This window comes from Homalodisca vitripennis, chromosome X (genome assembly GCF_021130785.1).
Source record: "Homalodisca vitripennis isolate AUS2020 chromosome X, UT_GWSS_2.1, whole genome shotgun sequence".
NCBI classification, from domain to species: domain Eukaryota; kingdom Metazoa; phylum Arthropoda; class Insecta; order Hemiptera; family Cicadellidae; genus Homalodisca; species Homalodisca vitripennis.
Window position 1 is genome coordinate 142,293,776 of NC_060215.1, and position 12,365 is coordinate 142,306,140.

The 12,365-nt window shown below is 31.4% G+C and overlaps 1 protein-coding gene across 1 annotated transcript in view; it reads left to right on the forward strand.

Annotated features, from left to right (window-relative positions):
- Positions 1-637: 637 nt before the first annotated feature.
- LOC124369942 (thioredoxin reductase 3-like) overlaps positions 638-12,365 on the forward strand; it is a 42,775-nt gene continuing 31,047 nt past the window's right edge. Inside the window, exons 1-3 of the mRNA XM_046828145.1 lie at positions 638-920; positions 8,172-8,235; positions 9,769-9,989. Coding sequence (XP_046684101.1) covers positions 690-920; positions 8,172-8,235; positions 9,769-9,989 — 516 coding nt within the window. The 5' untranslated portion in view covers positions 638-689. The remainder of the gene's footprint in view (positions 921-8,171; positions 8,236-9,768; positions 9,990-12,365) is intronic.

The following is a 12,365-nucleotide window of genomic DNA, read 5'->3' on the forward strand; positions in this document are numbered from 1 at the left end:
ATTGGATGCTTCATGGACTCTTGTTTATGACATTTTATATTTATTATTGTTGTTATATTGTTATCTTTTGTTTGTCTTGTTGTTACCTCTTGAAGTTTGGAGTTTATTACTGTTGTAAATACATTGGCCGTTTTCAATATTTTTACAAAAGAAAGACTGACCTCCTTAGTGGATATTATTTCTATGGAAAACTGTTATCCATTTATGCTTTTCTTTTAATTAATGTATTGTATTTATTACATATATGATATATGTATACAATGTGGTTGGTTATTTATTTTTAGTCGTATGCTATGGTTAAAATTATGAATGGTTTATCTTGTTATTTAAATTAATTGTTCCTTGTGTAACAAGTTTATTTGATATTAGTAGTGAGCATTAGTGTTAGTAATCAATATTATTGCCATTTAGCAATCTATGTATAACTGACTGTATTTGTAAAATGGTATATTGTCATGTATTGTAAAAATAAAAAAATGTAGTATCTTAATTTGTAACGCCCCACCGAAGTCTTTTTCAGAGTAGTATTCTAGAGGTGGAAATAAATTCTCATTGGTATAATACTAAACACATAGCCCTAGTTTAATTTATTTTTCTAACACACCTGCTAGTGGTCACCCTGCAGAGCAGAACAAGGACACATTAGGGTTAGTGTGTGTCAACTGAAAGGAAATGTTTTCATTAAGGTTATGTTTCTGAGAGGTGGGATTCTGGTATCTGTGGTGGGATTATTAGGGAAGATTGTACAACCTCAAACCTTTAGTGGACCTAAAAATTCTGTTACAACTAAATTGTTTTTTGGTATTCAATGTACTCGGAAAATGACTACGAGTAAAGAAATAGAGTCAAGTTTTAAATCATTGATAAATGATAATGATGTAGTAGTTTTTAGTAAAACTACCTGCCCCTTTTGTAAAAAGGTGAGTCCAGTAAATTACGTTTAGTTGTAGGATCTAATTACATTAGTTGTACGCCTTTGAATACTGAAAGAATTAGCGTTTAAATTCAAATTCTCCTAATAGCTAATTATAGGCATATTTTGACACCGTGCTTGGGTTTTGTTATTAAATCATTATACATTTGTATGTTGTGATTGACTAGGTGCAAGTATAATACTTTGAGTTTAACACTAGTTACATCATGTAACCCTAAATATAGTATCATCAGGTTTAGTGCTGTCCATTGTGTCATCGTAATTAGTACTCTTCTGGAAATTCACAAATTAAATCCTTTAAGTAGCAGTTGAAATCTTATTAAAGCGCAGGCTAACTTTGGTGCTTATGCTGAGATCTCAAATACTCATATTACACCGAAATCAAGTGTTATACATGGTTGTGATCAGAATTGAATTAATTTAAAATATAATTACTTTAACCCTTCATCTGCCCATATAGTAACTCCTGTGTTGACAAGCCACTTTGGATGACTTGCAAGGGTTCGGTACGCAAATGTACACTTATTATATGTTTCTCTTTGCAAAGTATGCAGAAGTTGAATTTTGAATGGAAAAAAATGTTGACACAACTGACTAAAAAATAAAAGCATAAATTAACTTTTCTGGTAATGTACCAAAATCGTTATGGAGACACCAAAACAACTAAAAGATGCAGAACTTATCACCCAACAAAACATATAAAACATTATGTAAAATATATAAGATATACATATTATTTCTACTTATAAATAAATAAAGGAGTAAAATGTCAAAATTGTTTCATAGGTCAATATAAAATAGAATAATATTTACTTTTGCTACGTTACCTAAAATGATCTTAGACTGCTTTTAATTTCTTTAAATAGTGTACCTTTTTATTTTAATGTGTCCATCAATCTAGGGGACTGGAAGAAATTGGGGTGTCTGGGTAGGGAAAGGTAAACTAAGGAGGGGTAGGTATAAGATGAAGGGATAACAGCGCCATCAACATTACAGAATTTGAGTAGGAACATTAGGTATAACAACTACATTTGAATATAATTCAAGTTCCTCAGTACTTTTTTTATGTTTTTTTTTTAATCTTTTTGTCTACAGTTTTATCTCCATAGTGAAGTTTATTCATTGGTTTTCCTTCGTTATTTTGTCCTGTTTGGTATTGTGCAACTGCTTTTTGCACCTTGACATTGCTTTTCTTAATTGGTTAGAGTTGGTTGCATGGTAATTTACAGAAAGTCATTGATTATCTCCTTCGTAGTGCTTAATAGGTGATGTTTTTCTGCATATCCAATGTAAAAGTTAGTGGCATGAGTGCATTTTAAAGTATTCTACTTATTACCGTGTCAAAATGGACAGAAAATATGTTGTGTTGTTTCATTTTACTTTGAAATGTGAATTTAAATTGTTTATGCACTTTTATGGTAGTAGCCATTGCTCTGCTATGTAGAATAGTAAAGATAGGTAAGTTTTAATTATTTTTAGTGACAATAGACAATATCCTTTATTTTCATATTCATCAAGAACAGAGACAGCGTCAAATACATTCTTAAAAAGTATAAGTTGAAACATTTATGTTAACTTTTATTAGTAGGTGTTGATGGTCATAAATTCTTCTAGGCTGTATACAGTCTTTTCCACTAGCCACTTGAACATTTTCCTCTTCAAAATTTGTGGGCCAAGTTTCTTAAGTTCTCCTGGTAGCATGTTGTACAACCTGGTACCTGCATAGGTTGGCTTCTTGGCGAATATAGCTGATCTGTGGGCTGGCAGATTGAAGTCATTGCCATGTCTTGTTTGGTGTTCATGGATATCACGGTTCCTCAAGCAGTTTTGTCTGATAGCCAGTAATATTACCTCTGTAATGTAAATAGACACCACTGTGAGTATGCCCAAGTTCTTAAAAGCATCTCTACAGCTATCTTGAGGATTTAAATCAGCCATGATTCGCACTGCACGCTTCTGCATAACTAGGACTCGCTGAAGGTTGGTGATAGAAGAGGCCCCCCAAAGCACTATTCCATAGCGAACATGTGTCTCGAAAAGCGCAAAGTAAGTGATCAGCCTTTTGGAATTTTATATGTTACTGGTCAGTACTATCTCGAGGGATGTTTCTCATTCGTTGTCATCTGCACAGCCCAGTTTCCGTAGCTCATGTTGATGGTTGGAAGCATTACTGTTAGTCCGTACAACTACTATTGACATTTATGGAATAAAAAAGATTTTTCACCGGTTCCAACATTTTTTTCTGTTGTATTTTAATTTAAATGTTACACATTTTTCTTCTGAAAAAAACCAACAAATATTGTAAAGTGCCTTAAGTTAACATTTACCTTTGCTCTAAATACAAACACAACTTGTGTTAGAGCCTAGGCCTATAAAGTATCATAGTAATTCCAAAATGATGTATTATTATTATCTAAAAGCAAATTTATAAGCCCTACCACAGTAAATTTTTAATTGAAAACATATTTTTTTTAGCTAGGTTGAATATTATTATATGTAGGTTAATTTTGGGAAAAAAGTCTTTTGGAAAACCAACAACTTTATCACATAGTATGTAGTTACATTGCGTTGGTATATAATACAAGTAAATGTTTATTCTTACCAGAATAAAGGAACATGACACAACGGTAGGATAAGGCTTAAAAGGGAATAGGCCTCTCCTTTTTTTAAACACAGTTTGAGACATTGTAGGGAAAGCCACCTAGTGTTAAAATACAAACATTCTGGAATTATAAATTTTGTGAAAATATAAAAAATTATACAAACAAATATAAAACTATATGTACATTATCAACTTTATGAACTCTTTTACTATCAAATATGTTTGTTTCATTCAAAAAAATATATACAAACAATTTTTAAGTCATTAAAACAAACTAGATATTACATGTGTCTAAATAAAACATCAATAATTGTAATGAAGACCACATATTTAGAAACATACTCTTTTCTGTAATGTAAGTTTAATTTTTCTTAAATGAATTTATGTTCAGTATAGTAACTACTTGGAAATATAGGACAATTTTTTGTGTTTCTTGCAACTTCACGGCAAGCACTAACTATGTAACTTTATATAAGTTGCTCAAGTCTAGTGATGAGATTTATGGGAAATTTCAATACATATTTGGGACAGTTTAGTTCATTAGGAACATGCAGAAATCACATTTATCAGCCCCGCTTGATGGTTAAATAGGTCATAGAAGCGAAGATGATATAGCAACAAGATAAGGGCACTGTAAAGTGAACCTAGAGGAGCCCAAAATAAGTTCCTGAGCAGTACTAGATAGAGTTAATTGATTAAAATAACAATGTTATGGTTTATCAACATTTTCTTCATATTTTAGAAAATTTTAAAGTAGATATCTCTAAAAAAATATTTAATACATTTTGTATTTTTTCCGAAATGTATGAAAGTTTCAATATTAATACACTGCACACAAGTTTAAAACTTTTTTCATAGGTAAATATGAAATTAACGGCCACTGTGACAAAATACGAGTTTTATGTTATCAGCCTATTGTAACCGTCCTCCTGAACAAAACAATATAAGGTTTAAAAGAGTGGAAATGACAAATCACAAACAGTCATAGGGCATTAAAAGTGGAACTAACTACCTTTTTCGTGTAGAGCAGAATTTCTTTGCTCCTACTTCTGAAATATTCTTCATGTGATCGTGATGTGAATCAATGTTGTATAATTTGTCATTATTGACGTCAGCCGTTGTAACATATCTGGATACGTAAAATGGCAATAACTGTGAATTCGGAAGGGTTTTTGTTTTACTTACAACGATGATGAAATTGTTTATTACAACATAATTCTGAGAATACAAGTTTATATCGGATTGACAAGAGTACATGAAAGGAATAAACCTAAGAAATGTGTGTTTTATAGATAAACTTTGTGGTTCATGAGCTCAGGTTTAGACTAAAACTGAGATGGTCCGAGTCAAAAATCACTGATTTTATACTCCAAATTAGACTTGCTTGGGAGCAGAATCTAAATATGAGTAAATGAAATTAAAACACTTTTTTGTTCTGTGCAGTGCAATTTATACATTTATTCTTTATTTGTAAATCAGTTTATATATTTTGTCATCCTCAAGTATATATTTTACACATAATATATAAAAATATATTACTTTAACATCAATTTCTAATTGTAAGAGAGAGAGCTATCCAGAAAGTAGATTACGTTTCGCTCTGTAGCCACTAGGGATTTGGACTATCACAGCCATTTTAATGTCAGAGTGTTTCTCCGTTCAGTGGCTATCCAGCCGTGGTAGTGAGAGATTACTGTTACTTGTTGTTTTACAATAGCACTTTAAAATGTGGTACTCAAATGAAAATCCCTCGAGTTGTGAGGTGTGGTCGTTAATATGGTTGTTGGCTAACTACAATGAACCAATTGAGATTTATCACTGACTCAGTGAAGTTTATGGGATTCTAATTGTAAGAGAGAGAGCTATCCAGAAAGTAGATTACGTTTCGCTCTGTAGCCACTAGGGATTTGGACTATCACAGCCATTTTAATGTCAGAGTGTTTCTCCGTTCAGTGGCTATCCAGCCGTGGTAGTGAGAGATTACTGTTACTTGTTGTTTTACAATAGCACTTTAAAATGTGGTACTCAAATGAAAATCCCTCGAGTTGTGAGGTGTGGTCGTTAATATGGTTGTTGGCTAACTACAATGAACCAATTGAGATTTATCACTGACTCAGTGAAGTTTATGGGAATAATGTGATTACTGAAGGTGGAGCGTGGCAGTGGTGGATTAGGTTTAAAAGTAGCAGAAATAATGTGCGTGATAAATGAAGTGGATGGCAAAGCATTGTGACCAATGAAATTGTCTCTAAAGTTAATGAGAAGATTAAAGAAGACCGCTGATTCACAATAACATAACTTTCACTTATTTTTCCTCAAATTTCAAGAAGTTTGTTACACAAAATTATTACACAGAAGTTGTTACCATACATTTTGTACAACATGGGTACCAAAAATGTTTACACAAACCCAGCGTAAGGCTGCTTCATTGACATTTTTGGAAAAAGATGGTGACTCGTTGCTTGATCGAATAATTACAGGAGACGAGGTAAAACATATGAACTGAGAAATCAAATTACAGTTTATGGAGTAGGGGCACACACACTCCTCCAAAAAAACCAAATAAATGCATGCATACATTTTAGGCACGGAAGATTATGGCGACTGTTTTTTGGGCCAGGAAAGGAGTTCTTCTTGTTGATTTCTCAGAACGTGACTCAACCATAAATTCTGTAAGATATTGTGAAACCTTGCAAAAGCTAAGAATAGCAATACAAAGCAAGCGCAGAGAAAAGTTAAATTAGAAAATTTTGTTTTTCCACGACAACGCCTGACCACACACAGCAGATTGGACTTGAGACGTCCAGGATGCTTTTAAATGGGAGGTGTTTCCACATTCGCCTCATAGTCCAGACCTTGCACCCAGCGACCACCACCTGTTTCCAACAATGAAGACCTGGCTTGTGACGCAGCGCTTCGATGACGACGTGGAACTGCGGTTGGATATGACTACCTGGTTGAAGGCTCAAGTGGCAGAATTTTATAATGCTGGAATTTAAAAACTAGCAAACTGTGTTGGAAAATATAATTTTAGTGTCACTTTCAAATGTACATAATACGATTTTTTCTTTTACTTTGTTATTTCTCTCTATCAAAATGTCATCTACTTCTGAATAGCCCTAGTGTAATTAAAGTAGGAGTCAACTAAGTTACTAAAAACCACTGATTCAGTTGAAATTTTGAAATGAATCTGCTACAGTTTATTAGGCCAGATCAGTCAGATGGCCTAATAAATAGTGTTTAAGCTTGTTGTATTTTCTCAAAGCTACCTGCTCATAGTAGGCCTCTCAATGAATAGGACAGTGCAGAGTAGCATGTCTCAGTAGGCATTGATATTTATTTGACTTTATTGAGCCTGTCAGCATTTTTTTTTTTAACAAAATGGATCAAAAATATAAATTGAAGGGAGAGTAAAAATTTCAAAATTTTACACAGGATTGCAGGATTGTTTGCATTCCAGCTGAAACACAGCTTTCATTGTCCTTTTTTAATTTTAAAATTTTTATATACATAGAATTTTTTTCAACCCCCAAATACCTCAGGTGTGAATATTGAATATAGATATGTACTATAGAATGTGAATAGCTCTTAAAGTTTTGTAGTTCAAGATTTGAATTTATTGAAAAGTTAATTAACTGGCTTTTTGGCTTGTTCAACGTCAGCCTCTTAGAGAGAACGACACCTGTCTCACGACTGTCCTAAGGCTTGAAACAATGAATGGCTCAGGCCCTGCAGGTTTCTGTCTAGTCAGTGTTGTGTGATCTGAAGCATCTGAGGCAATATGTGGGAGTTCATTTATATTCAGCAAGAAAAGTACAGGACCCAAAACAGACCCCTGAGGAACACCACAGTTATTGATGAGCAAGTCTGAATAATGTGTGGTGCCAGATGAGTCATTAAAAATACTCTGTGTTCTATGGTGTGCAGTGTCGTCCACTCTTTTCCCTTTCCCTATGTTTCATAGCAAAGTAATTTGTGAACAAATGTTATAATCTACACAGTCAAAAGCATTGTACTCAGGTAACCTACTTCGTAAATATAGAACTGTAATTTTGTAACTGTATTAAAGAACATTTTCATAATTAGTGAATATTAAATCCAAATCATTTCAAAATATCCCAGAAAACACTAAACCTTATGAGTTTATACTTTTAGTTCTTTAATAGTTGTAAATTAATTTAGGTGTGATAAATAATTCAAGTTCATTTTTCATTATATTACTGTGTCTAGCTGGAGTTATTTCTTACTATTTGAGACCAAATTCCAGGATGCCGGCCCCCATCTGTATATCTTCTTATTTGTTATTGTGTATTTTTATCAAGTCAAACTCTCTCAGAAAGTATTTGTTATTTTTATTACATTTCTTGGGTTAGTTTAGGATTGTTATTAGGATCCAAATAACACTTTTATTATATGTGATACAATAATAACATATAATACATATAACATAATAACAATGTGATATTTTGCAAGTTGTTTTTATTTCCATTCCTGTTTGAAGCATTCAACTTAAACTTAATTTTGTAGTAAAGTAAATTGTATATATATATATATATATATATATATATATATATATATATATGATAAATATTATGCTGGTAGCGATTTATATATATATATTTTTTTCATTTTTAGGTCAAACAGTTATTTAAGGACATCAATGCAGAAATATTTGTATTTGAACTCAATTCTCACTCAGGTAAGTCCTTTAGATTATTAAAATCATATGCTTTCTTTTGAATTTCTCAGTAGACAGAAATATCACCAATGTTGAAGCTAACACACATTATGTGTATACCTACCTATTATATGTGTATGTGTATACTTGCCAACAAATCATCAGCAAAGTTAGACACATTTCTTATATACTGGGGTCACTAATTTTACAGTTTTATTATTGATTAATTGATCATTCAAAACAGAAGTGGTTGTGGTATTCTCATGAGCGCATTTCTCTTGCAGTTTTTGATAAACCCTCAGAATTATGCTCCTCAAAGTTTGACTCATAACCGAAAATATCAGAAATAACTACTTTAAACAAACATATAATGCAGCATCATTAATCCGTATCACTTTCGGTCACAATTAGTCCGGAGTAACCGGGAATACAGTAAAAATACAATAGATTACAAATAATAAGGAATTTATTTCTTACAAGTGTAAAAACAAAAAAGTCAATTTATTATTTTGTTTCATATAGATTAATTATAGAGAGAACAAATAAAATACCTAACAAATTAAAATAAATTTTGTATATAGAATAAATTAAAATAAATGGCAGTATATAGTCTCCTTGATATTCGAATGATAAATGTTGCGAAATACAATTATGCGTATTTATACAAAATGTGTCATAAAAAATTTATTTATGAGAGAAATAACACAAAATTTTGTATGGTTGTTCCTTTCTAAATGTACAATATAATATTCCCATGGTAAAATTATTTTTCCTTTTTTAGTTATTTGCAAAAAAAATAATAAAAAAATAAAAAATTTTATGCAATCTATTAAAACATTATTTTTTAAATTTTAAATTACTTAAAACTACATTTATATATTTTGTTGTTGATAGTATATATCTATACGAGTAATTTGGTGCAACTTTTAGGTCATTCTCTAATTTTTATGAAAAATTATAAATTTTAATCTGAGACTGCAAAATCGCCAATTTTAGCCTGGCACTTTTGACTAGTCACAAGGGGATATGAGATATGAAAAAATTTTGCAACATCTCATATTTGGTCCTGGCCCTGAAAGGGTTACGTCAAGGAAGTTTTGTTACTAAAACAAGGGGTTATTCTGCCTGCAATTTCAGCCCAATCATATAGTGTATTCTGTCAATAATAAGATTCTTGACTTTTTGATTTCAAAGTAGAAATAATAACTTGTATACATTACCTAAACCGCATAAGTGATTGAGATTTACAGTTCTGTCGAAGATATTTTTCGATTAAGTGTGCATTTTCCAGGGAAAATAATTACTTATTACTAAATTAATAACTTTAGTTAAGTAAAAGCGTTGACACTATGTTTGAAATCAGTTTTCCCAGCGTGTTCTTAGGCTAACACTAAAAATTTAGCCTTCACAGATTCAATACAAAATATTGTCTAACCACGTGTAAATTTCACAAGTGAAATATCCTTATAGGTAACAAACATGTCATGTATTATAAATAAAATAAGTGCTAGAAAAAGTGATCTCATCATGTCATGATAATGATAATGTTTACAGATGATAAGTGCGCTCAGATGCAAGATGTCTTGCAAAAGATGTCAGGTCAGCGCACTGTTCCAAACGTATATGTGAAGAAGCATCATGTCGGTGGATATACTGACACGAAGCAAGCTCTAGATGATGGCACTCTTTTTGATATGCTCGAAGGAGATTTCAAGACCTATGACTATGACTATGTAGTCATAGGTGGTGGGTCAGGAGGCTTGGCTTCTTCAAAGGTAAATCTTACTACTGTACATCTTCTCAATGCCCATTTATATAAGTTCAGTATACTTCTCTTTCTATCTTAGCATATCTGATGTTTGCTTTATCCGACATGGTGTAAAAATCATTAAGTACATACACTGAAAAAAAATCAATCAGAACAATATTTATGCATAGTTTACTTTGGCAAGACTACTGCGTTAAAAGTATTACGCGTGATAAAAAATCATAATCTAAAATGAGTTGTAAAAATTACCTTACTTTCTTGGAAAGATTAGTAAGAATTATAATAAGGTTACTGACTCTCCATTTCCACATGTTGTGTTGTGCCATTCTGGCATGCCTATTTTGAAGGATCTGCAAAGTTTTATTTTTTGAACGGTTTTATTACAACATATACTTATTATACATTTTATTTTTGCCAGAGTATGCAGAGCTTAATTTAAAACTCAAAATATATAATTTACTGTACACAAAACATAAATTTAAAAACTTGTGGTTGCTATATAAAGTATTTTAGAGTTAGTGTTGAATTTCCTGATTGCAAAATGATTTTTGTACAAACACCAAAATACCTAAAAGGTAAACAATTTTTAACCTGTAAGAAAATATAAAACATTTTGTAAAAATAAAGAGTTGAACATATTATACCAACCGGTATAAAAATAGCAAACTGACCAAATATTTTTCATAGACCAATATAAAATGCAGCTTTACGTATAACACATTTTTAGAATTATTTTCACAACAAATAGTTTAATAGCATAGCCTGAATTTGAACATTGTATTAATATAATACATACTGTACAATACATTTTTATTCTTACCTTGATAAAAGTTAAAATATTTAAGTATAATGTGTAATGCGGTAAAATGTTTACCGTACAATAAATGATGCACCACAAATTCACGTGTTGTGTTTAAAAATTAACAGTATAATAACATTACACAACATATAAAATAGTATTTGTAATTAATAAGATAAACAATACACCAAATCACTTTGAGTCGTTAAATATTAGTAATTGTTGCACAACATTATCCAACATTTATTCAATGGTTGTTATCAACTGGCAGCACAGCTGTGACTACGGTGGCATGGTGCTGTACTAATGTCTGTAGGCATTCTAACTTTACCAAACAATCAATAACTATTGCACAGTGTTGTTTTTTATATGTACAAAACATGCTACCTATATTTGTTTCATTTAAAAAATTAAACAAATACTGTATACTTTTCAAAAATAAAACCGTTTTACTGAGTTGATGGCTGTGGTGAAAAGACCCAAGTGCAGTTGCTACTTAAGGAATTTTTTATACATGTAAAATAAATCTCTAGTCTTGTTACAAATAATCATGCATTCAGAAAAAATAGACATTTTCAGTGGTGTAAATTCATTATCACAAAACAGAAAAACCCCTTAAGTACAATTTCAATATTGTATAATTGAATCATAAAAAGTAAGGGCTCTGTTGTGTAGTGGTAGCACACTCACCCGGCAAGTGAGAGATCCGAGTTCGAGTTCTGGCGGAGCAAGTACATTTTGCGATTTAATGTTTATTGAAATTATATATATATATATATATATATATATCATAACAAGTGATAAGGTTTATTGGACATTTTAGTATCTATTTTGTAAAATATAAATCATCGGGAACACGCATATCCGTATTTGTTGGGTTCAAAACTCTGATAGCCCAACAGAGCTAATTAATTTTTAGTTTGTGTGGTAAAAATTAAGATGTCAAACCGACTCACTCTTAGCTTGTGGACAATGTCAAGAGCATTGCAACTGATTCACTCTTAGCTTGTAGACACTGCTAAGAGCATTACAATTAACTTCGTCTTAATTTGTGGGCAATACCTAGAGCATTGCAGCAGACTTACATAGAGTCTGTGGGAAATTAGAGGCTTAAATTTAAATATTTACACTTAAAGGTATCAATGTTATTATTGTCACTAATTATTGTTTGTAAACAATTATCACAACTTTTAGCTGTATGTGAAATAGGAATAAGTCTCATAGAGCGGAACTTTATGTGACCAACTACCATCTTCTCTAAAAATGTAAATAAAAACAAAAACTTATATATAAATTTGTGTTAACACGTTTATTGCCAACATACTAAACTTAAAAAGTTTTAAAACTGCACTCAAACTCTCAACATCCAAAATTTCGGTTGTTTAAAACTATTAATTAAAAACTGAAACAGTGGGTTGCGATACTTTTTAATTCACATTTTGTCGTACCAATTCTCCTCCTTATTTCAATTTGAAATGATCCTTTCAGAGGCCTGTGGCACACAAAGTTTAAAGGAGACGAGTCTTCTCTTTTTGTAAATAAAAAAGAAAAAGTATTTCTAATTTTAAAGTGTTTGTTTTAAAC